Genomic DNA, 27,450 nt, shown 5'->3' on the forward strand with positions numbered 1-27,450 from the left:
CTGGGTAACAAATAAAACTTTGGTTTTACATTTTCATGTAGTAGGTTGATCCATATCACAGCTAATTTCCCAACTGAAGTTTTCCAGCTGTTCAGTTTGCATGCCTGGCATTTGAAGTAGGCTTCATTTAGCGTTCCATTAACTGAGACCTGTGTTAAATGACCCAACGTGTTTATAATGAAATTTAACATGGTATCACTCTATGCCAAGGTACACTCTGAATATTGTAAGGGAAGAAAATCAGGTTTTATGAGCTTGTCACCTATGAACAGTTAGATTATATAGCTTACCACATATTCTTTTCCTGAGGCAATTAATAATGTAGCAAGAATACCGACTGATTTGTGACTTCACTGCTTGAGGAATAATGTGGTTGTGGATATCCCAAAAGCAGTTACTATGGTCAGGTTGATATCTTGACACCTTTACATTTATTCAAACTATTTGTCCTCATTCCTCCTACCTTTTTTCCCTTTTATGTTTCCCATTTCTTCTTAATTTCCTGAAGTTTGACATAGTCTTCACCTATGTGGTCACTTGTCTTTTATCCATGTTCTATGAAATAACATTTGGCTCAATATTTCAGGATAAATATTAACTTAGTAAAGAGAAGGGGTAAAAAAAATTTACTCTGGATTCCTAGACACTCACTAGGCCTTGAGAAAAGAGCTACTTAGAGGACCAAGTAGACCATAGCAGGGAAGGAAATTATTGAATATAAGGAGTTCCACACTGTTCCACACTGAAGACTACCTAACAAAGATGAATTCACAGGTTCAGGCCCCTACCCCCAAATGCTAGCAAACTATGCCAGCAAAGGAAGAAAAATATTACATGTTGTAATGTGTAGGCCTCGTGATTTCAGTGGTATAGGCAAAGTTGTGCAGAGTCCTGGGAGTGGTGAGTAGCTTCCCAAGGATCACAAAGCAAGTAGTGCCGGAGGTGGCAATGATTGTCATTGAGATTCTGATTGAGTTTCTGTGATTGATTGTTTCTTTGTGACTGAGATGACTCTCTGTTCACAATGTCACACAGCCTGATACTTCTTAAATTAGCAATATGTATTTTGCATGTTGTTTTACCAAAGGAATTTGTGAGCCCAAGGTAGGAACACTAGCTAACACATTGGATGGCAGACAATTCACAAAGATTATCAAGAGTCTGGAAATATAGGACTGAATCTAAAATTAAATTTGACAAAGGTAAGGTCTTTCTTAGCCATGGCTACAGAAAATCAACTTCATGAATATATATTGGGTGAGTGTACTCAGAGAGCAGCTATCTAAAGAAAAAGGAGTTCTGGGAGCTGGTGTGCAACAACATAGTACCCTGGTCAGGTCATATGGATAAGTTGTTTAAGGCACTAAATTTAAAGGGCATTGAGATCCTGGAGATAAGTTATTGTGAAACTGGATAATTGAGACAAGTTATTGATTGGTAAGTTAGATTGGATACTATATTATAAAAATGAAGGACAAGGTCCAGATACCAAATTTTAAGGACTTTGGCAACTTGGAGAAGAAGATAACCAGCATTGTGAAAGACCTCAGATTCATGCTTTGTGAGGTTCAATTGAAGGAACTAAAAATATTAATTAGAAGAGAAGACTCTACAGAGAAGAGGTGGAACATGCTAGCTGTCTTCAGCTATCTGAAGGACTGCTATGTGAAAGAAGGATTAAAACTGTTCTTCTTGTCCTCAGAGGACAGAACTCAGGAGCAAAAGGTAGGAGTTAAAGAGGCAAACAGGCTTAACATAAGGAAGAACTACCAAACAATTAGAGCCATCCAAGAGAAGAATAGGCTGCTTCAGGAGGTAGTGGGGTGTCTGTTCATTGAGATCTTCTGGCAAACACTTGATGACTTTCTTTTGGACATACCTCAGAGGGGATTCTTACTCAGGTACTAGTTGGACTAGAAAGCCCCTATCACTGGGATTCTGTGAATTCATTTAGGAACATTCATCTATTGGCTGTGTTCTGGAATGTCTAACTTGCTGTCCCTCCCTAGTTCCCCCTCCATAATCTAGGGGCCCGATTCAGGGATTCACATGGAACCAAGCCAACCAAAAGAGGAAATACATTCTAGCTCTTCCTGTTGTTTGTTATCTTTTCCTGAGATATGAGTATCCTGAGGAATTCAGTACTTCTTTTATCTGGTATAGGAAGAAAGTTATGAAGTCACTTTACGAGATATAGGGTATGAAGCAAATTTTCTTCATGGATAGTCAAGTCTCTGGCTGTTAGAGTAGCCAGAAGATCCCATTGCTGGCAGTGGAATATACCGTGTGTGTGTGTGTGTGTGTGTGTGTGTGTGTGTGTGTGTGTATGTGTGTGCGTGTGTGTGTGTGTATATATATATATATACCATACCTGCTGCATTCATGGTTTTTGGATATCTTTAAATTCTCCCCCAGCAATATGAGCATATGATAATAGCTATTATTGTCTACCTTTGGTTGAGAACATTATTCATTGATCAAGGTAAAGGTCAATTTTAGTTTTTTTAGATTTGTAAGTCACTCCTATCTGTCTTTCTAGTTTCTGGGTACTTCAGATTTATGAAAAAGATGTGGATGTGTTGTTCTCAAACCTGCTTCAGAAACTTGGGAATTAGGAAGATTCTCCTCTTTAGTCTTATTAGCAAATGTGCATTGTACATGTGGCAAATCTCCCAGTTCACCACTCAGACAGCCTTAATCAAAGGGACAGTGCCAGGGTTTGACCTGGTGGCCTGGAATTGCAAAGCACTTATTATTTCAGCTGCAAGAGAGTCAATAAGTGAAGACCTGTGCATTATTTTAAAAGTATTAAGTTCACAGCTTTGAGCTGATCCCCTTCTCCATCATCAGGTAGATTGGTTACATGGAATACATCCCCAGAGACCAGTCCTCTTAGCTTAGCAGGTAGAGAAATGGAAAGGCAGCTTGAGGAGAAATGTGGGATTTTTTTTTTTAAAAAAGTGGTCCATAAAAATTCTCCTTTGGCATGCCACGCATCTAAATACCCATCAGTGATATAAGCTAGTATTACAGCAGCAGATTGTCTTTTATCTCATGTTTTTGTGTTTTTACTAACATCCTTCTGTCTTCTCCATTACTAGTCTGTCTGACCTCTTAACAAACCATCCTTCACACAACCCTAAAAGTACTATTTATTTAAATCACAAATCTAACTGTATTACTCCTCTACTCAGTAAACTCCACTGGCTCCCTGTTTCCTCTAGGATCAAATGCAGGCACCTCTTTTGGCATTTAGAGCCCTTTATAATCTAGCATCCTCCTATTTTTCTACCCAGATAACACAGTACTCCTCTTCATGGACTCTTAGCTCTAACCAGTCAGCAAGCATTTCTTAGACATCTGCAGTGTGCTCAGTGCTAGTCAGAGTGCCGAGAGTACAAAGAAAGGTACACACACATGTCCCTACCTTCAAGCAAAACTAACATCCCAGTGGGAGAGACCATTGTAAATAAATGGGAACATACAAGACACATAAAGAGTAAAAGAAAGGTCGCCCTAGAGTAGGAAGCTCAACTAGCCGAGGAGACCAGAAAGTGCCCCTGACCTCCTTGTTTATCACATGTAACACTCCATCTCTAGCCTCCATGCCTTTGTCCAGGCTGTCCCCCCGGGCCTGAGAGGCAATCTCTCTTCACCTCTGCCTCTTAGGATCCCTCGCTCCCATAATACCTCAGCTCAAGTGTCCCCTCTCCATGAGGGCCCTCATGATCCTTGGCTCACAGCTCTGAGTATGGCTCTCTCAAACTTTGCTTTTCTTTTGCAACTGTTATACATACTAACATTTGCACAGATGATCTCCTCTGATAGCCCAGCACTGAGCATGGTGGGCACTTAATAAATCCTTGTGGATAGGGCACAGCTATTAAACTCATAGAACTCCTTACTGGTGTAGTACATAGGTCCTGGAGTCAGGAGGACCTCAGTTCAAATGTGGCCTCAAACACCTACAAGCTGTGTGACCCTGGGCAAGTCACTTATCACTGTTTGCCTCAGTTTCCTCATTTTAAAAATGAGCTGGAGAAGGAAATGGCAAACCACCCCAGGTTCTTTACCAAGGAAATCCCAAATAAATCACAAAGGGCTAGATGTGACGAAAAGGACTCAACAACAACAAAATTAAAATCATATATTTAGAGTACTTGAAACTTTTAAAAGCCTTTCCTCAGAAAAACTCTGTGATCTATAGGTACTAAGCGGTTCTTCATGTTTTACAAATGAGGGGACTGAGGCTCCTAACGAGGAGGAATGCCTTTTGGTGGTCACTCACCCAGTAAATGTTGGAGTTATGATTCCAAACCAGATCCTTGGGCTGGAGTCAGCACTTTTCCCAAGTGTGACTTCTCTCTCCCTAATTCTAATCCGTCCCTAAGTGCACATGCTTTGCTAACATTTAGCTAATTGAATTTTGCATATGGATTCTTCAAACTTTTTCCTCTGGTGTTAGCAAAAAAAAAAAAAAGCTACAAACTTTAGAGAGTTCTGTCTCTTAAGTCAGAAAAGACTCTAGTTCAAAACCCAACTTTGATTTGTACCATGTGAGCCAGGGCAAGTTATTAAAAACCTGAGCTCCGTTTTTCTAATCTTTAGAATGAAGATAATAATAAATACACTACCTCACTCATAGGCTTATCATGGAAAGTACTTTATAAACATTAAAGCTTCATTACAGTGAGTGTTTTTAATAAAAATAGAAATGATATTTCTGGGAAATACAGAAAAGTATCCCTCTGAAAAGGTTTCTTCTTTCATCTAGTGATAATCTAAAGCTCATTTCTGCTAGATATTTTTCTCTCTTTATCTTGGTAGTTTCTGATATAAATTGTATCTATACATCCTGAATTCCTAACAGAACTCAGGTCATACACCTGCATTTAGCACTTAATGAGAGATTGTATTTATCTTATCACATTTATTCCCAAAGGGGAAAAAAATTCATAAAGTTGGATTTCATGTTTAGCTATAGAATCTAGAAAGCCCTTTTCTGTAGGATGTTCAGTTCTCTTGAGCAGGCAAAAGCAGAAAGGCATAGGTAAACTCCAAATTAGATAATTATTCGTCCTTGAATTGGTACATCAGGCTCCGGAAAAGTCGAGGCTGAGTGTGAGTCTTTGTTCAGTTTACTGCCGTCTCGGAGACAATGCAGTACAGGGAAGAAAGAGCAGGATTCAGAATCAGACCAGAAGTTATAGCCTCCCTCTGATGTTTAATAGCTGGCTGACTAAGAGTAAGTCACTTAAAACTGTTGCAGGGGGTTAGTAGCTGCGTCACCATCCTGAAAGATTGTTATGAACAAGATCACCACGACTTTCACCGTCTGTCACCTGAATCCATGGCTAGAATCTTTGGTTTGCAGAAAGAATGCAAAATCAGGTAGAAGCAGGGATTTTGCTTTGATATCAGCCTCAAAATCTTCACCAGACGGGTTAGAAATACCAGAGTTGGGGGAGGGGGAGTTAATAAACCAAACCTTTCAGAGCAGAAAGGCCTGACTTCTTTTTTTCTTCTCTAGTTCAGTCACCTGGCTGTTTGGGGAAGCATATTGCTCTGGCTGGCATTCTTTGGAGTCTACTCGACCTTCTGGCCTGTCATTCCCATCGCACCAGACATGATTGGGCAGGTTAGTGCTTCCTCCTAGGGGCTGAATGTGCTTTGCAGAGTGTGCTCTTTGTTCCTTACTATCTTTGACAGCAATCACAGCTATTGTTACTTCCCTACATTGGGAAAGGAAGAAAAGGCCAAGAATCAAAAGAACCCCCAGAGTTTGTCTGAGCCAGCTGAATGTTGGGTGAAGTGTTTGATATTTATAGTAAAAACACGTCCATCCAATTGAAATGGAAGCTGTTCTTCAGCTAGTACTGCCACATAGCTAAGGTTCTGAACCGTGGGAGCTGAGGTTCATCATGATTACTGCAAAGCACTCTGAAATCTGCAGTGGTTTTCTGAATCAAGAAAAGAGAGCAAATATGAGCTACTTACTGGATTTATTTGTTTGAAATTTGACAATCTGTATAGGGTATATATGGCAGGACTAAAAACTAGAATATTAACCAAAATTCTTAACCCATATCACATGGAATAGAGCATTTACTATATAAAATTTCTGACTATTTAAAAAATTACATAGTTTATACTTAGGTTAGACATTAGAGACTAGATTTCTAAGACTTTCCTTTACAAACATAATTGAGATTTTCAACAAATCTTCCTGCCTGCCTGAGCATCTTTGGCACTGGAGAACTAGAATGGTGATAGCTAGAAGCAGCCCCTGAGACTGCACTGGTCCAAACTCACATTCCTGGAGCTGCTCCAAGGGATGCGGGCCAAGGATCAATCATGGCCTGGCAAAGCTAAGGAACAGGCCTGCTGGATTTTACCCCCTATGAATTGCTGCTTTTTTTTTTCAGCATATAGCAATCAGTTTTATACTTCAGGATTTTCTGACATCCTCTGGATAGTAGGATATTATATCTTTTTGGGTGTAGGAATGAAACTGAGACTTGCCTATACCACTAGGGTTCCCCACTTTTGGAACATATCTTTGCATTGTGAAATTAAATGAGAAAACAAGATATCAAAATGTATTCCAGGTTTTACCAAATCCTATGAATCAAAGATATAGGTAGATATTTTAAAATATCCCACTCACAAATAAATGCATTGGGTTATGTAGCAAAAAGAGCTTTCCTGATAAGGGTACTTTGTGAAATGAAACAAATCAAATATATTTAAAGTATTTTATGCAACTTGGACAAAAAAAGTTTGTTGTTTTTTTTTTAAAAAGGAAGTATATATTTACAATAACTCCCACTCTCTAAGGCACTGTTGCTTACTGTGTTTTGTATATCATCCTTCTGACTTCAATGGTACATCTAGTCTAATATACATGTCTGTATATATTTGCATTGCATATATTTGTATACTGTTAGATATGTTTGTGTGTGTACAAAGTTTGCTGGGGTTTTGAATGAAAACAATTGATGGGACTTGAGTCAATTGTCATGGACAGCTGTCTAACCTAGGGAAAGAAAGTGACAGCTGACAGGGAGCAATCAGTGCACTGAGACAAAATGCAGTTCCTTTAATAGGACTTCCCAATGAATTGCTTATGGATTTTCACACTAGGTAATAAAGCAAACTTGAATCGTCCAATTACTAACTTTAATTTACACATCCATTGATTAGGATGAAATTCGATTGCCTCTTGCCTATCCTACAGGATTGTAGTGTAGAGGAACAAACTCTCAATGCAATAATAAGTGTGCAAAGATTTTTACTATTTAAATAGAGGAGCAAACTAGTCTTTACAATTAAAGGACATATATTTAAAAGGTAAATGAGCTAAATTTCTTTTTTTAATTAAAATCAGGGTTAGGACACAAGTTACTGCCATGCTTTGTAAATTAACATCTGCCCTGACGTGTAGACCCACAGGTCCCAAAGCAAAGAAAATTAACTGTTAATTGGCATTCAGGTTTTGCTTGAAAATTGTCTCAAAAATGTTTTTTTTCTACTTATCCCATGTTATTTTACAGTTTTCTGTTTACCTGCCCCGATTGATGTCTTGACAGGTGACATTAATACCTAGCTGTGAGTAAAATAAGACTGTGGAGCTAGGCTCTTGGAGTGCACAGGCTTTACCCTGAATGATTGAATGAGTTCATTAATGGAGTCAAAAGCTCCTGTAGTCATGTTCCCACATTGGAATTCTGCTGTCTGAGGCATTAAAGAGCTGTTCATCATTTTTCATTCTTACACCAGAGGAGAGCTCTTGGAAAAGGAGTGTCATAATAGGGTGTCTCTTTACAATTTAAGAGTTATTTTGAATAATGCCCTCCTGTCCTGATGCCATCTAGCCTCTATTTGGATACACTAATTTGCTCCTTCTCTGGAAACTGTAGGAAGGTGATGATTTTTAAAAATCATTTTGACCACCTTTTGAAAATGCTGAATGACCACTCACTCAGGTAGAGAGTGTGCATGAAACTGGCATTAGGTTTCAGGAAGGCTTTCTGTGGACACAAGAGGAATTAAATGCTGTCATAACACTGAGGCCAATGGTCAAGTGAACTGCAACAGGGTTTCGCTCTGCTTAATAAAATGAATCCCCTCTCTTCCCCCCCCCCAAGACAATAGTCCTAGACTTTGTCCAGGCCATTTTTATCAGTGTAGTTCTAGGTAACTGAAACATATTTAGGAGGATGCTGGTAATAAAGAGTTTCTTTTTTAAAATTTGTTTCATTCCAAATCATATTTCCAGACATTTTTGTAAAGGAATTCTTTAAAGTCCTCCAAGGACAATTTGCCCAACTGTTTGCATTCTTTAGAGCTATAGAAATACAGCATCCTACAACAGCAAGCATTTCTTGCAAGGTGTGCCAGTGTCCTAGGGCATGCAGAAGTGATTCTCTCTAGTCATCAGATATCTTCATTGAACCTTTTGGATGGAAAACCAATGAAAAATTACATGACTTCTGATGAAGTTCATGAAACCATTTTGACTAAATATTTATTTCTCTTGCCCCTTATATTTGGAAGGTTTCTCACAGAGGAAGATGCAGTTTTTGTTCTTGAGGGCAAAAGAAGAAAACTGCAATCAAATCAAAAAAGATTTTCTCAGTTGTCAAAGAGCCTTTCTCTCTCCTAAAGCACCTCCTAATACAAAACATGAAAACATAATAAGTCAAATCAACCAGGATGTCCCAGGGGAAAATATTTTAAATAAAAAAAAGTTATCTGTCCTTTCTCTCTACCTGCATGAAACTTGAAACACTTGTTCATCTAGTCAACATACATTTGCAGATAACTGTGGTATAAGTATTGAGGAAAATATGAAGATATCAGATCTCAAGAATGTTTCTGTCTGGTAGGGGGAATAAGAATTATAAGATAATTATAATACAAAATCGACTCTGAGAAGTATATAAAAGAAGTACAACAAAGTATTTCTGGGACTCAGAAAGGAGAAATCCCTTCCATTCTATCATGAGTCCAGAAGGACAGAAAGGGACAGATTAGGGAGTGATTCAGGAAAGAATTCATAGTGAAGGTAACATTTGATCTGAGTCTTAAAGGATGAGTTGAGTTTCAGCAATTGAAGATGAGAGGTGGAAGAGGGGGCAAGCCTTCCATTTTCCTGGGCATAAATGATGAAAATGATGAAAGGCCCAGAACTACTGAGAACCTTTGACAGTAATCAAGGATAGAGATCTAAAATCACCTAGGATAATGGGATGAATTTTGACACAAAGAATCAAACTTTTCCTGTCAGTTATGTGACCACAGGACTTCTCGGCCAACATGTACTCTTTTTAGAAAGCCCTCCATTTGTGGGGGTAGGGGAGGAGTAATTTTTATTGTTGTTATTCAGTCTTTTCAGTCATATCTAACTCTCCATACCTCCATTTTGGAGTTCTCATGGCAAAGATACTAGCATGATTTGCAATTTCCTTCCCAGCTCATTTTACAGATGAGGAAACTAAGGCAAAAAGGGTTAAGTGACTTGCCCAGAGTCTTGCAGCTAGTAAGTCTCAGAGACCATATTTGAACTCAGGAAGATGAGTCTTTCTGCCTCCAGGCCAGGTACCTTATCCAATCAGCCACCTAGCTGCCCCTAATAATTATTATTAATTATAAATGTAGTTATACCAAAATCCTATTATTTTACTTTTGCATGCATGCCTTTTAATTCAGAATTTTATAAACTATAATTATAATTTATAATTAATTTATTATTTTAGAAATTAAAGGACATGCATGCAAAAGTAAAAAAAAAAAAGGTGGGATTTTGGTATGGCCACAGATAAAGGAAATGTGATTTTTAAAAGTGCCTTGGCTCTGAGATTAGGGCACTTGTACTGAAATCTCACCTATGATAATTACTGCCTCCGTAACCTTGAGCAAATCACCTCATTTATCCAGGCCTCATTTTCCTCATCTCAAAATGAGAATGTTGGACAAATGGCCTCTGAGGTCCCTTGGGGCTCTATATCTATACTCCTACAATCAAAAACCCAGATCCCAAAACTCCACATACCTGTTTTCACACATCCCACTGATTGAGAGTTTACCTTAACAATTTGGTTATAATCTTAGAGGATATGTCTCTTATCTGAATATTTTTTGGTTTATAATCTGGGAGATTAATTAGGTTGTATTTTTAAATCCTCATAATAAGCGTTTAATAAATGCTTTATTCATTTATTCAGAGTAAATATAATTTGGCATGAAATTCACTGTTGTCTTTGCAGAATATCTTTGACTCTTCCTAGTTTTCAGAGTAGTCTCAAATATTTTTCTGCCATTCTATTATATGGGAACCACTTCTGATCATCTCTGTTTCAGTTACTGCTGTGTATTATTTCAGTAGAGGATAGTGGCTTTAAATTCTTCACAATGGATTTATACAATCAGCCAGCCAGAGAAAATAAGATGCATTCAGGTAATATTAGAAATCCCCTTAAGGGAGTTAAGCTTTCTGAATAAGCAGTTATACCAAATGGCATTACATCGTGCACCATGGAAAAATCCTTCTCACCAACTTTCTTACTTTTCCTTTAAAGTCCTGTTCATTGCTAATAAAAGAGTAGAAGGAAAATAAAGAAAATACTTTTACTTCAAAGGCTAAAAACTACTAACTTCATCTTTGGAGCCAAGCTCCCATCTCCAGCCAGTCCCTTATCCTGGCACTCATTTGTCTGTGAAAAATACAGGATAAATTTACTTAGAATTTGCATTCACCCTTGTGCATACATAGGATTGGTCTATAATCTCATAAGAAAAAGCTAAGAAACATTTTGCCATTTTATTATTGTTGGTCTGTTCTGTTGACATAGAAATCTCAATATTTTCTCTCACTGGCAGAGAGAGAACATGGGCACAGCACTCTCTCTTGAACCCATTCGTGGGGTTATGATTTTCACTCTAACTCCAGTTGGAACGCCATTATGGTTCTAACTCCAGTTGGATCTGTGAACCTTTATCAGACATCAAGCCCAGTTACTTTCAACAAATACCATAGAGAACAGTAAACTTTTGCTCTCATATTTCATTCTGGGAGATGTGGGCCCTGAAACAGTAAGGATCATAATAATGTTTTTTAAACATAATTTTTTTATTTTGTTAAATATTTCTCACTTACATGTAAGAAGAATTTTTAAGATCCATTTAAAAAAATTTTTTAAGTTCCGAATTCTGTCCTTCCCTCCCTTCCCTCACCCTCACCCTGGGAAGGCAAACAATGTGATTTAGATTATATGAATAAAGTCATGCAACATATATTTCCATATTATCCATGTTAAAAAAGAAAACACTCACAAAAAGATAAATAAAATTTTTAAAAGTATGCTTCAAGTGCCAGACCTAAAAATGAGAGGTCCTGGGTTTGAATATGACCTCAGATTCTTCCCAGCTGCGTGACCCTGAGCAAGTCACTTAAACCCAGTTGCCTAGCTCTTGCCACATTCCTTCCTTGGAACCAATACTTGGTATCAATTCTAAGACAGAAGATAAGGGTGTTTTTTTATATATATGCTTTCAATCTGCACTCAAAATTCATCATTTCTCTCTCTGAATTGAAGAGCATTTTTCATCCTAAGTCCTTTGGAATTGTCTTGAATTGTTGTCTTGATCAGAGTACCTGTCTTTCATAACTGATTATCCTTATAATATTGCTATTACTAAATACTATATACTCCTGGTTCTTCATTTTGTATCATTTCATTTAAATCTTCCCAGGGTTTTCTGAAACCATGCTGCAAATTGTATTCCATCATAATCATATGCCACAAATTATTTAGTCATTCTCTAATTGGTGGGCATCGCCTCAATTTCCAATTCTTTGCTACCACAAAAAGAGCTACTATAAATAATTTTGTACAGAAAGGTCCTGATTTCCTTTTCTTTGATCTCTTTGGGATATAGACCTAGTAGTGGTATTGCTGAATCAAAAGGTATTCAAAGTTTTATGGCTCTTTGGGGCATATTTCCAAATTTCTATCCAGAATGGTTGAAACCATTCATGACTCCACCAATAGTACATTGTTGTCCCAATTTTTCCATATCCCCTTTTTTGGTGTTTTCCTTTTCTGTCTGTCATATTAACCAATCTGATAAGTATGAAGTGGTACCTCAGAATTATTTTAATTTCCAGTTCTCTAATTAATAATGATTTAGAGCATTTTTATGTGACTATTGATAGCTTTGGTTTCTTCTTCTGAAAATTGCCTATTCGTATCCTTTGACCATTTATCAGTTAGGGGATGGTCCCTATTTTTAGAATTTGAGTCAATTTCCCTATATTTGAGAAATGAAGCCTTTATCAGAAAACCTTCTGATAAAAAAAATGTTCCTGTTTACCATTTTCCTTCTAATTTGGACTGCATTAGTTTTTGTTTGTGCAAAACCTTTTTAATTTCATATAATCAAAATTATCCATTTGACTTTACATGATTCTCTTCCTCTTATTTGGTCATAAATTCTTCCTTTAGGATCATAATTGTTAATAATTTTTTAAAATACTTACCACATACTAAAATCGCTGCTGATAAATATTCCATGGTTTTAAAGGAAATCATCAGCACTTTCCACAAGAGTTAAGTCATAAGACAAGCAGGGTTTGAGGTCCTTATAACTTTCTTCTGCAGGCCATATTTTTTGTATAGTCTTAATTGCTACAAGCTTATAATAGAACCTATGAACAAAAGTCCATATCAATTGAAATATAGTATATAGGACAAAGAAGATACTCTGCTTTGGCCAGATCATATTTGGAGTGAAAGAACCACGAGCACTCACATTTCTGTGGTACTCTAAGGTTTGCCAAGCACAAATACAAAGATGATATTGGAATTGAGCTAGATAACCTCTGAGACTCTATGTCTATGAATCCGACTCAGAAGTTTGAAAGAGAACTAGTGAAGTCTTCACTACAGATCCCTGTGGGCAGGCACATTTTTCACGGCCTTCCTCTCCCAATGTTATCAGTAAAGAATAGACTAGTGACATCCGTTCTTTGCTTGAATGTCCAAGCTATTGGACATTTTTCAATGTTGAAAAAGAGAAGGTAGCTTCTGTGTCTCTCTGTGAAAGTAATCTGTAAGCAATAATTATGTTCTTTAACATGGACCCTTTTTATATTTCCAACAAATATACATTTTTGTTGTGTTTTCTTGGTAATGAAGAGCCTGTATTTGTGCTGTTTGGAGTGACGCTGCTGCTTTAGAGCCCTGTTGTCTTGTGCACACGCAGAGACACAGAGTCTGCTGTACCATTTTTTGATGGAGATTGCTACCAGCTCAAAAGGATCAGAGCTGCCCGTGGTCCCGGGACTGTAGCCAAGCTTTTCACATGATGATACAGTAGTACCTTCTGCCAAACAATCAGAGCAAATTACAGTTCTCCTCCATTATTGCCTTTAGGTATAAAGTGAATTGATTTTACATAATTTTCTTCCCACATTTTGTTTAGCATACTCCCCCCTCCCCCAATTTGATTAACTTTATTTCATCAAGGAAAAGGCTCTGACTAATATAGGATCCTGGGCTGCGGAATGCTTTCTCTTTCAGGACTGTTTCCTGTTGCTGCGACTTTCATACTATAGCACAAACATACACACATATATGATATATGTGCATTCATGCCATAGAATCTGGAGAGTGTGTGTGTGTGTGTGTGTGTGTGCTTACTGCATTGCTACAGTAATGGAGTTGTATTGCTAAACCAATTTGCTATAGCAATGGAATCGCTAATTATACACATTCCATGTCATGCTGAGTTACTAAGTTCTAAGAAGAAATTCTATCATTCTTTACTTATTCTTGCTATAGCAATGGAATAAATACATACATTGTGGAATAGAATAAATGTATACATTAGCCTTAAATTTTCTACTTGAACCACAAACAACTCGGCACAAATCATTAAATTTATTTCAGTGAGCTCCTACTGTGAGCAAGACGTAAGTGATGGGATGTAGAAACGAAAAACAGTCCTCGCCCTCCCAGGCCTCTACTGGGAAAACCAACGTGGAGGCAGATGAGTAAAAGACGAGATGAGGTGGGAGGTGATCTAATGACCAGGGGATTAGGCACGCTTCCTTTGGGAGGTGACACCTCACCTAAGCCTTGCAGGAAGCTAAAGAGTCAGTCAATCAACTGTCATTTTTAAAGTACCTGCTATGTGCCAGGCATCTGTGCTGGGGGGATCTGAGACTGCTAGGTGGTGCCACAGTACCTACAGCCCCAGGCCTAAGATCAGGAAGGTGTGAGTTCAAATCCAGCCTCAGACACTATCAGTTCAACTCTGGGCAAGTCATTGAATCTGTTTGCCTCTGTTTCCTCAAGTGTCAAATAGGGGATTTATAATAGCATCCACTTCCCTGGGTGCTTGTGAGGATCAAATGAAATCACTATAAAACATTTAGCGTAGTCCCTGGCATAGAGTAGGCATTTAATACATGCTTGTTTCCTTCCTTCCACTGGGGCTCTAGAGACCCAGGACCTCAGAGAGAGGGAGGTGAGGCAAGCACACTGTCTAGGCACGGGCGGGAGATCACTTGTATCCTTCTGGCAGCATCTAACAAGAGAAAGTTTACTGTCAGCATTAAGTGTTGGCGACTTACAGAGTTTGAATACGGATCCATGCCCAGCCTGGTGTTTGTAAGACCAGCAGAGCTAGAAGAGGCCCAATCCCCAGGCCTCCCCGGCATAAGCAGGTGGCAGGGCAGGAGACGGGGGCCCAGAGAAGGGAAGGTGCCCGGCTCCGGATCGCAGAGCTCCTCAAGTGGCAAAACCAAAGACGTCCGTCTGGGTCCTTTCTGCCGCATCCTGGGTCCTTCCATTTCTCCTAAGGCCTGTCCTTCCTCAGACAGAAATGCCCCTTTTCGGTGCAGGCCTCCCCCATGTGTGTCCTTACCTACGTGGCTTCCTCTTGGCCAGAGGTAAGCCCCTTCCTAGGGCGGAGGACCCCCAGCATCCCTGTGCGAGAAGGATGGGCCTAGCTTCTTCCACTGCATAAAAAGGCAGCGTTTCTCTTGGCATAGTCATAATCCCGGTCTGTAAAGGTGAAAGTATAATGAAAAGGATCTTTCTCTCTCTCTCTTGGTTCAAGTCCCGGCCCTGTCACCCTGAATTTCTATTGAACTATTAGTCATATTTTAAATAAGGAAAGGAGTGGGCAACCAATCCTGAAAAGGATTTCTTTTAAAAACTCCTCATCCCAGAGGACCAGTCTAATTCCAGTCTTTAGAGAAGTCCATCTAGTCCACTTTGAAGGAACCCTCAAAGAAAGCATTGGTCCAAGGGTTCAGGTCTACCACTGAGTGGACTTTGTATATCCAAGCAGGCATCTTGGAGTTCTCTAACCACAATATTGGTTCTAGAACCTGTGGTCAGTTAACATTAATTGAATCCCTGCTGAATATCAAGCACTGCCCATGCTGCATTCACAAGGAAAAGGGAAAGACAATGTTCTTCTTTTTGAGCACACAGTCCGATTGAGGAGATACCAGGTGAAATCAAGCAGTGTTTTTATTAATCAACGTATGAAAAAATGTGAATCTGTTTATTATAAGCCAAGGTCACAAGCCCTGATTTACTCTTAGTCTCTTGGGACTGCATTAAATTGATTGACCCTGATTAGACCAATCCCTCTTCTAGACAAATCTCAGTCTAAACTCTCACTGCCAGGCCTGCTAGGCCTTAAATAAACTGGCCATTAGCATGGCTGAAAGGTAAAATTAACCCAGATGAGCTCTTCTCAATGTCAAACTACCAGGAAGGGAAAAGGAAAGCAAGGTATCACGAGCACATCTGCCAGCCATAATTGTGTCCCCCTCAGCCTTTCAGTATTTCTGACTGATCTTAATTAGGTGAATGTCCCTGAACTGGAGTAAAGTGAGTGATGGAAAGGGAACTGGGAAATACAGTCCAACTTTGTTCTAGGAGCAGCAGTTTTGAGAGGCCTTTCTCCATAATGACCAACCGTCCCTCTGTCAAACAGGTTTCAAATTCTTATTCTTTCCTCTGACTTAGTATGTTGTGGAAAGGATTAGTATTTCTTAAAGTCTTCCCTCTCCTTGCTTTCTCCTAGCCACTCTCCTGAACCCCACAGTCCAGCCATCATCTTCAATTTGGGGGCAGTAGATTTGGTTTTTTAAAAATTCTTATTCTTTGGCTTCTCATTTCAAAAACTCCTCATACTGATTAACCAGAATGGCTGCCTTCATTATGGGTTATGTATCTGATCACTGGCATAGGAAACTGTGGGGTTGGCACTTGTATGTTCATTCTGAAGTTAGTCAGAGAAATCTGTCTGCAAACTGATGTTCCCAGGATATGCTGATTTTGTTTGTTTTCCTTATTTATGCCCACTCATTGCAGAGTACTTGATGTGGCTTTGGAACCTTTCCATTCTCCTAGCACATGAGAATACATACAAACAGAGCACTCATGTTAAAATAGTTCTTACATTTTGCCTCTCCAACATCTACTGAGTGAATGGCAGCTTCACATTTGTGACGGCTGATGTTCCTAATCATGCTAACAATAATTACCATAGACATTCATGGAGTTCTTTAAGGTGTGCAAAGCTCTTGATCTCTCTGACTTCATTTGATCTTCACAACAATTCTGTGAGGTAGATGCTGTAGGTGTTACTGTCCCCTATTAATAGTGAGGAAAGGCTTAGAGCAGGGAAATTACATACTCGTGATTTATACAACTACTGTCAGAGATGTGATTTGAACCTAGAATTCTCCTGATGAAAAGTCCACACTCATCCCACTTTATCACTCTGCTTCTTCAAAATTAAATCATATTTCTTCCATTCTAGATAAAAGTACTGCCCCGTGTTAGCTCTTCTACCTTCAGAGGAAGATGGAGAAATTAGAGATGCTCCAGAAAAGAGCTACAAAAATAATCAAGTCATCAGTAATAGTGAAGCAAAAGGAGTTCTAGTTTGAAAGTCAGGAGACCAGGGATTCTGTCACTAAGTGACTGTGTGACCTTGGGCAATTTACTTTCCTTCTTGGGGCTCTAGGGCCCTTATCTGTAAAATAAATTAGTTAGATTTCATGGGCTTTAAGATCCTCTCCAGTTATCTAAACCCTAAATTCCTGCCTGCCCCTTCCCCATGATGTTGTATAAAAGATAATAATGAAAACTACATGATCTGAAATCTTCATTAAAGTGTTACTTTGATGCCTTATTGTGGTATGAGGGTAACGTTGAATTTTCGAAAAAAGAGCTGGATTGGATCTTACTGGTGGTCAGCTCATCCATCATTTTAAAGATAAGGAAACTGAAGCCTGGGGAGGCTAAGTAAGACTTGCCTAAAGATAAGTAGTAAGTAGAGATTTGAATCAGTGATCTTAGAGATTATCTTTTATGATCCTAGAGATTATATAAGAGACTCGTTTAGTTCAACTCAATATTTTACTGGAGAAAAGTGAGACCTGGGGAGCTTAGGTGGCTTGTCCATCAAAATATGAAATTTTCTATCCAGAGATTCTCACCACAGAACCAATGGCACATAGCAAAGATGTTTAATACATGGTTATTGAATCTAATTGAATTTCCATTGTATCAAACTATCTCCTTACCAGTGTCCTGTAACTCCAAATGTAGTATTCTTTTCTTTTTCTTTTCTTTTTTTTTAAATCCCTTTCATTCTGTCTTAGAATTGATACTATTGGTTCTAAGGCAGAAGAGTGGTAAGGGCTAGACAACTGAGGTTTAGTGTCGTGCCCAAGGCCAGATTTCTATCAAGGACCTCCTGGACTCCAGGCCTGGCTGTCTATGCACTGAACCATCTAGCTGCCCCATATTCTTTTTATGTACTATACGTGAGATTAATCATCATTCTGACCTTCCAGAACATATTTTCTAAGTTGGATTTAGATAACTGGAGAGGATCTTAAAGCCCAGTGGATTGAATGCCAGGCCCAGAGATGAGAGGTCCTAGGTTCAAATCTGGCCTCAGACACTTCCTAGACCCTGGGCAAGTCACTTAACTCCCTTGCCTAGCTCTTGCCACTCTTTTGCCTTGGAAACAATACACAGTATTGATTCTAAGACAGAAGGTAAGGATTTTTAAAAAATACATCATGAATGCACTCCATCATTGGAAACATACTGCATGCCACCTATGCCCAATATTCTTCTTTATTGCCCCTTGAGTATTTGTAATTTCTGTTCTTTAATTGTTGCATTTCAGAGATTTGCAGCTATATAGCATCATGAGTAGACTATTGATGCTAAAAATATGAGCTTTTGCAGTAACAAGCAATTCAAGATCACTGAAAATACTGTGTGGTTTCCAAAATTCAACCAGCCCAATCTCTTCCTCTGGCATTTGCATCATTATAAAAGTGACATTCTTTCAAATATGGCTTATAGGTATACTCAGAGACACATAGCCAAATATACATTTATCCTACTCCATGACTCATTCTTCCCAAACCTTTCCAATATTGATTCTACTTAGAATACCTCTGTAGGAAGGTTCCAGGTTACTGAAGATAATCCTCTTTATAGCAAATGAGTCAACTAAATTTGCATCATTCTTTTCTTTCTCTTAGTGTGCTATCTGGAAATGAGGCACAAATTACTCAGTTAACTAAAGGAAGGTTGATAAAGACTAAACTAGTGAAAAAACTTGGAGAATGAATTATTCCTTTGAAAATATTTTGACTGAAATTCCCTGAGCTCTATGTATGTGTAAATGTAGCAGTTTTCAAACATGTAAACCTCAGAAGTCTACTCATATACAGTAAAAAGAAAGCCGTTTTCTTTTGTCCTAATATTTTCTCTTGTAACTTCTGTATTATATTTTAGTACAAACTTAATATATCATTTGGATATGAAGATAGAATTATTGAACCACCACCACTAGGGCATGAGGTTGGAAATTATTTTTCCTAATGGTGGTGATTGTTTTGCAGTGTCATACATCTACAAAATGGCTAGCTAAGGAGACTGTATGTGGAGTGGGACATAGTTATTGTTGGAGGGAAAAAAACCTGAACCAAAATTAATCAACAGCAAGTTTTATGTGTCTAATATGTATTAGGCTATGGAGTGTGCACACTCACACAGAATGAAAATACAAGCTTATACAAAATAGTTAAATATAAGAAGTTGGAATATACTAGTGGTTGGGGCATTGGGAAAATCATGTACATTAAATAATGCTTGAGCTATGTTTTTAAGGAAGAGAGAAGCAAATGATTTCTTCTGATCTGATTCTCTTTCTAAGAATGTTTTAAATGCATCTTTTTTATTGACTGTCACCATTTTTTCTTCTATGGTTAGTCTTAATTTTGTAGGGTAGTTTACCTGGGCCTACATCTTGAGTTCCTTTGTTCTTTGGAACACTTTATTTTGATCCCTTCTCTAGTTTCTAGTGGGTTCAGAATAAACTTTTGTTATTTGGATTATCTTTCCTTTATATTTTAAATTCTGTTTCCTGGCCTCTTGTATAATTTGTTGTTTGTCAATGGAATTATTAAATTTAGCCACTGTGTCTTAAAACTTGCAGCATAGGATTGTTTTGTTGTGTTTCTGGAAATGATTTAAATTCTTTCATTTGGTACATTATCTTTTGTGCTTAGAAGTTCTGGTTAATCTTCTTATATTATTTCTTGCATTGTGATATTCATGTTTTTTGACTTGTCATGTTCTTCTGGGAGCTCTCTAATCTTTAAGTTGTTTCTAAGTATCCTGTTTTTGAGGTCACTATTCTTTGCTTTATGGAGATTGTACTTTCAAAGTCATTGCTTTTTGCTTCTCTTCTTCCATTTTTTCTTTACTTACATGTATTTGCATTCCCACTCAGTTATCCTCTAGTTTTTAGGGTGACTTGTCATCATGGGTTCAAGTTTTGAGGGATTTAGTGTTTCCTCCCAATTATGTCTGCTGTACAAGTCATAAATTCTGCTTTCACAATCCTTATTTTCCTTTTAACCATTCAATAATATTCTGCTGTCCTTCATTAATTAATGTCTCCCCTGTTGGTTTATCTGCTTACTTTCAAGATCTTGTTGAATATTTTTCCTCCTAAGATCTTTGACTATTTCAGACTCCCCCCCCCCTTCTATTGGTTACTTTCTGACTCTCTCCCTTTTGGGGCAGTTTTCCTGAGGGCTAAGTTTCAGAGCTATCTTAGCTTCCTCTCATGCTTAGTAACTCATGGTTCATCAGCCTAGATCTCTGCCACAAAAGATTTTTAGGGCCTAGAACTTCCTTCAGTTGAATGCTGGGCTCCTTCTTTCAGGCATAGTGGAATGCCACAAAGACCCATATACAACACACATATACACACAAACACATCCTGTCTTAGTAACCTATTCTTCAATTCTCTGACTGATCTCCATAGTGGCACAGAGCATTATTATTCCTTGCTATTATAATGATCCTTAATTGCTATTATAGACTGAGCAAATTTCTGTCATTTGAATCTCTATTCTAAATCCTCAGGTCAACAGCACTTGGAGGAAGGAAGTTGGATGAGGTGTAGAATTAATTTATTTTGCATATTCTTGGAATAAATTTTACAACCCTGCTACTGAGAGTGTTAAGTGAGCATATTAGGGGTTAGGGATTAACCTTCTCTCCTGTTCATTCCTAAAGCTTTTTACCATTCTCTGATGTTGGTTTATTGAACTTTTACCTAGTTTGGTTTACATAGACTGTGGAGGTAGCTGAAAATGCTTTGTCTCTAATTTATATTTTGGAAAGGTTTCAAAAATCATGAGTATGGCAGGGCTAAGAGAACTCTAATTCTCCATCTTGTTGGTCATATGATATCTTCTATAATCTAGAAGAAAGAGAAGGATTCAATTAGACAGAAGGGAACTTAGGAGGTGGCTTGGTTGCTTAGTGGATAAAGAGCCAGGCCTAGAGATAGAAAGTCCTGTTGGAACCTGGCCTCAAACACTTCCTAGCTGTGTGACTCTAGGGCGAGTCACTTAACCTTAACTGCCTTGCCCTTGCTTCTCTTCTGCCTTGGAACCAATACTTAGTATTGATTCTTCTAAGACAGAAGTTGAGTCTTTTTTAAAAAGTGAACCTAAAAGAAAGAAAAACTAATATTCTTAATACTCCAACCAGTTGACCTTAGCCAACAGCAAAGTTAGCAGTAGGATTCACACATGTCCTTCTACATGAAACATGTGTTATGTTGATAATAACAGAGATGTTTGGGAAGCTGAAGAGATGATTACTGATGATTTTATTTCCTCAGTCTTTCAGTGTGTGCCTCCATGCCTATATCTGCTTTTGTATCTTTGCTGTTACATATTAATTCATTTAGCTATAATAATAGAAAAAAGAAATCTAGGCATAATATTGGATGCATCATAGATTTGGGAGAGTAAATTTCAAGAGTTTGGTGAAGAGTCCATCAGCAGAGAGAGAGAGAGAGAGAGAGAGAGAGAGAGAGAGAGAGAGAGAGAGAGAGAGCGCAGAAAGGGATGGGGGATAATGATCAAAGAAGGTGGTATAATTTTCAAAAAAGGCAAAAAAATGGGACCATGGTTAAGTCATAATATATGAGCACTTTTGAGGGCATCTGAGATAGAGTAGGGAAGTCTTTGGAGTTGAGAAAGTGGTTGAAATGGAAGACCAAGGTGTGTTCCAAGGGAAATCAATGAAGATGAGGAAAAGGGCCAAACCTTCTTGAATTGGAAGTCCATGAGCTATATACTCAACTCTTTCAGAAAGAAAGGAAATGGTTCATTTGAAGAGTAAGATACATGACCAGGCAGTGTATTTTGCAATAGTAAGCTGAAATGTATAACTGAAGTGTTTGAGTTAGCTGTGAAAATTTCAGGTCTAGCTAAAGATTTAGCCTTTAGGAAATGAGTGGTCATCTGGACTATAATCAGCCTCAACAGAGTTCGTGGAAGATGTAGAATTTCAGAGATTGTTTAGAAAAAAGTTACTTCATGGACTAGATGGGGAAAACATCTTATACTGCCATAAAGTATAGTCTAGGGGCCTAAGGGTGCCAAGGTGAATAGAAGACATAAGAGGGACATAAGACTTAATAAATTGAAGAAATCTTAGCCTGATGGAATTCAAAGTTGAGAAGTTTAAAAGGTGGCATACAAACTAATGAGACTGGGTTAGATAAATTAATCAAGGTGCTAGGGATGGTATAGAGAGCTAAAAGGCTGAAATGAGGATGAAGGGAGTGGAATAGTGATACAGAGAAGATCAGATGATGTTTTAATTTGATATGAAAGGCCAGGTGGAGTCATTAAATCTGAAAGGAAGAATTTAACAATTTAACTGGAGAAAGAATGGGAAACATTGGTTATAGCATTAAGAATGTTTTGTTTCTCTACTTAAGATTGACCACAGGCATTTCCCTTCTATCATAATAACTCTAAATTCTTGAATTTTCTGCCAACAACATGGAAATTTAATTTAAAAAATTTTAAACTTTAAGGGAAAATTAGTACCCTTTCATACTATCTCTCAAACCACGTAACTATTTGAAATTAATCCTACTCCCAGCTAAAGAAAAGCAAATGTCAAACTTAAATATTGCATCTGGGTATTATGATTGGATTCTAGAAAAATAAATTTATTAATCCTGAATGAGAACTCTCTAAAGAGCAGTGATTTGTGCAAAACCAATAAGGCTAGCATTGACAAAATGTGCCTGGCAAATTTACTGTGTTCAATAATCACTAATGATGGACATTATATTTTATAATTAGCAAAGTATCTTATTTTTATTGCTTTATGAAAAATATGTTTATTCTTCAAGTAACTACTTATTCTTAAGTAAACTTTAACATTTGTAAAGCATTCTCATCGTCACAATCCCATAAGATCAACAGCTCAAGCATTATCACCATTTTAGTTAAGTAAACTGAGGTACTAAAAGGTTAATTTGACTTCTTTGTGATCATATACCTGACTAGATAGTGTCTGAGGTGAGCCTGGAGCCTATTTTATGCTGGCATTGTTGATTTTTCTAGAAAAACAAAGCCTCTGTGAGGAAGTTTGTTTTTGCTTTTAATGATATTAAGTTTAAATTTGCTTCTTTGTAACTTCAACCATTGTTCCTGGTTCTGTCCTGGGCACTCAAATGGAAACACTCTAGGCCTTCTTCACCTTACAGGCCTTCAAATATTTGAAAACTTCTCTCAAGACTTCTCCAAAAACATGTCTACTTCCTTTAATGAATCCTGTTATGACATGGAATCAAGGTCCTTCACTATCATTGTTGTCAACCACTATTGTTCCTCTATTCATCAATGCTTTCCTTAAACTTTGGTGTCCAGAACTGAACTCAGTATTTCAAATGAGTTTTGATGATAACAATACAGTGGGACCATCACCTCTCAATTCCTGGAAGTAGTAAAGCAGAAAAAGTAGTAAAAGTGGAAGTGGTAGTAGAAGATCCTATTAGCTTTTTTGTCTGGGATATCATGTTGCTGACTCTCTATGGTTTTACTTAAATTATTGATAAAAATGTTAAACAGCACAAGTCAAAGCGCAAGTGCGTGGAGTTTACATCTAAACTTAGTGGTGGAAACTTTGGAAAACAATTTTCATTTGGGTACAAAATGTCTTGTGAAACCAAAGGAATTCTTGTTAAAGTAGAGGTTGAACTAGTAGACCTTTGGTTCTTGACATCTGTGAGATTTAGCTATCTCTCCACTTGCTTACTTACAGATGAAATTTCTTTAACAGAGGGTACTATTACCATTCATTCCATGAAAAAAAAAAAAGAAGAATTCTTGAGCCCTTTAGAAAATTCTCCATACAGGGTCAGTCACCTAGAATTTGATCCAACATTAAATATCAGGAATTACCATAAATCTTGGTTTCAAAAGATGAAATTCACAAGTACAAGGTAAGAAAGGTATGGCTAGTAGGTTCCTCTTTGAAAGATGCTATTTGTCTATTAAAATGTTCCTCCCTCTCTAACTATACCTCTGTAAGGCCAGATTTTCTTCATTTACTTCAACCAAATCATACATCAACATATCATATCACAATGATGGGTAATCTCTCAGAAGCAGGGAGCTGGGCCTTGCCCCACCCCACCCCCACCTCATTACCTAGCCCCACCCTTACCCCAGACAAGAGCCTCTCTGGCTTTTTGGAAAGAAAAACAAAACAAAATACAACTATGGCAGGTGTGCCCACAGAGAGGGCTCTGTGTGCCTTTTTTGGCACACATGCCATAGGTTCACCATCACAGGCAGAGAAGATTAAAGGCAGAAATTGATCTAACCTTTCTTCTTTAATATTGGACTAATTTTAATTTTCTATACAATTTTCACTCTTTAGAAAGATAGGTTCCATAATTTCACTCCCTCATTCGCTTAATATTTTTCCTGAGGGACACCAGTGCTCCTTCTAATAGTAGATCATTGTTCTCTGACCGTGGCTCCAAGTGACAGTTTTGTTAGCCTTTCAGGGCATCAACCTCAAAAGATGAAGAAGACAACAAGTTTCCCTTTAATGGCCCATTTTAGTTTCATCATCCAAGATGGTATCTAAGCCTTTCCTGAATTTTACTTATATTTTCACCACATACAACCTTTCAAGGTGAAAGTGCCATGTTAAGTGCCTATGGCAATAACTAGTATTTCCTTTAAAACTCCTTTCTTTGGGTTTCAAGGTGGACCCAGCATTTTGCTGTTCCTGGATTGAGCGAGTCCATTTTGACTATCTGTATTTAATGGAAGGTAACAGGAATAGAAGAGACTTCCTATAAGCACTCTTTTGAAATATTTCTTTTTTAATTAATGAAAAAGGAATATAGAGGGGCATTTATTGCCTAGGCTGGAGAGTTTCTTTCAAGGCTATCACATCTTCTAAACCACTTGTTGGCACTTCTTATCATAAGTATGTTTTACTTTACACATGCTTTTGTTTAGTAAACAAGTATGGTGTATTCTAAGTAATATGTGTCTCTTTCATAGCCTGTAAGTGACTTCTCTTAAGAAGGAACAGATGCATTCATTAGAAAGGCATTTATTAGGAGACTACTTCATGTACACACTAGACCAGCCTGATTTAGCTCTGGAGAAAACTTCCATAGCTCTTATTTCTCTGTCTAACCTGATGTTTTCTCCTGCTCCCCTCATAATTTCTCTTAAACTCTTTATCAAATTGCTGATTAACATTTCACAACATTCAGTTGCTATGGTTTTGTTCTTATGCAGTTAATATTTTGTTCAACATTCAGTTTTGATTGATGGTTATTCTTTCCATTTACACTGTTAAGAGTCATTGTGTATATTTTTCTCCTGACTGCCCTTTCTTCACTTCCCATTAGTTTATTGAAATCTTTTCATGTTTCTCTGTATTCATCATGTTTGCTGTTTCATAGAGGACAGAAATATCTCATTATATCCACATACCTCAGTTGAGTAGCCATACTCTGATAAATGGGCATCTACTTTATTTTCACTTCTTTGATGGCATAAAAAATGTCGTTATAAATATTTTGTTGCATATGGAATTTTTTGGTAAAAAACCTCTTTGGAGATATGTGAGGCACACTTTTATAAAAGGAAATGCTTAGTATAGAAAAGAGGAGATGGCAATGTAGTCAGGGTTAATAGCATGAGCAGATGTATAGATGTGGAAATAAACAATATGTTGGGGCAGGAAGAATGATAGAATCGCTGGAACTGGAAAAGATTTTAGAATTAGCAGGTTAAAAAGCATTTATTGAGCAAATAACTGTATGCCAGCTCTATGCAAGGCAGTGGGGGCACAAAGGCAAAAACAAAGTCTCTGTCTTCCACTTCAGAGTCTAATGGGGTGACAACACGTAAATAACCATATACTGAACATGGAAGATGTATGTAAATATAAACATAACACATAAATACATATAGTGTAAAGGGAAGGTAATCTCATAGAGAAGAAGAAACTGAGCCAGACGGAGGGGGAAAGAAAGTCTGAGGGATTAGTAAAGACAGAATATGGATCTGAGCTGAGTCTTGAAGGAAACCAGAAAGGAATAAAATGGCAACTATTCCAGCCATAGGGATAGAGCATAACTAGTGCAAAGACATAAAGCCAGAGATAGAATATTGGGTGTCAGAAACAACAAGTGGGCTACCATAGCTGGATAGTAGGAGCAGGAGGAGTAAAAGAAGGCAAAAGAAAACTGGAAAAAGTAGGGAGAAAGATCAAAGAGGGTATTTCATACTTGATTGGGGAGGCAATAGGGAACCACTGTGATTCATTAAGTGGGGGAGTTGACATGGTCATCAGGCTGGTGGTTAAGGAAAATCACAACTGAATGGAGGATGGATTAGAACAGAGAGATACTTGAGGCAGGGACACCAGTGGGATTTGTCCTCATCTCTAGGTGTAGTGAGGTTGTGAAAGCTACCTCACTTTATAGAAAAGGAAGTCCCAGAGAGGTTCACCAGCTCTACCAATGTCACACAGGAATTGAGTGAGTCTTTTGACCAGATCCCATGCACTTTGCGCTTTACAAGGGTGCTTAGAATGAATTGGCTGGCAGAGAGGGGTTGAAATGGGGAATGTGGAGAAATGAAGTTGATTAGATGTCTGGGGACAAGGTGATTGATCTTGAATTAACTGTAGATAATTATCCAAAATTTGTGCTTCAAGGAAATTCAGTCATGATCCATAGGGTAATAACACAGTAAACTAATGCTCAATGAGACGTAGTCTGATGTTCCAAAAACACATCATAATTTTTTTTTGCCCAAAGAAGAATAATTGCCTTGGTAATCTATCAGTGTTGATCAAGCCAAAAACAAACAACAAAAGACAAAGACTAATTAGGCCCACTTTACTATGCTAGATAAAGCATCACAGGAGTGGAGTGGCAGATGGATGGCAGTCCAAATTGAATCTCTCAGTTACTATAATCAAAGCAAGCTGCCCGCCTCTCTAAGAAATTACTTCTTAGAATAAGGTTGGGGATGACAACTGCTTGAAGACAAATTAGTTATTCCTAGGAGAATTAAGATATTTTCATTGTCTTTCTGTTAGTTCAAATTTGGCCATTTCCAATGAGATAAAACAAGCCCCAACTTTTAAAATATGGTGGAATAACCACTACAGTGAAGGCATGCTGTCAGTGGGCTGTCTTTTCTCCACCCAAAAGGAGAGTATTTATTGTTATAATCTGTGTACCCAGAATTGGGAAATGTGATCGTATCCACCCTGAGTGCCCCAGAAGCTTTTTAGCTGAAGAGGATTCTTTTCAGCAGCAGGAGTCAAACTTTTCAAAAGGAATTTGCCGTCTTTGTGGTTTAGGTATTGAATTAAATGTTGTTCTTTTTTACTGGATCCTCTGTGAAATGGCTTAAAGATAAATTAAAACTACCCTTTAAAGTCCCACCCCAATCCCACCTTCACATATAATTCAACATGAAAGGCATTCTCTATAGAGGCAGCCAAATATTGAGTTAATAGG

General features: G+C 37.9%; 1 protein-coding gene across 1 annotated transcript in view; it reads left to right on the forward strand.

Annotated features, from left to right (window-relative positions):
* Window positions 1-27,450, forward strand: part of ATP8A2 (ATPase phospholipid transporting 8A2) — a 727,903-nt gene that overhangs the window by 557,451 nt on the left and 143,002 nt on the right. Inside the window, exon 36 of the mRNA XM_044668968.1 lies at window positions 5,531-5,638. Within this exon, the coding sequence (XP_044524903.1) occupies window positions 5,531-5,638 (108 nt within the window). The remainder of the gene's footprint in view (window positions 1-5,530; window positions 5,639-27,450) is intronic.

This window comes from Gracilinanus agilis, chromosome 3, assembly GCF_016433145.1.
Source record: "Gracilinanus agilis isolate LMUSP501 chromosome 3, AgileGrace, whole genome shotgun sequence".
Classification (NCBI taxonomy): Eukaryota; Metazoa; Chordata; class Mammalia; order Didelphimorphia; family Didelphidae; genus Gracilinanus; species Gracilinanus agilis.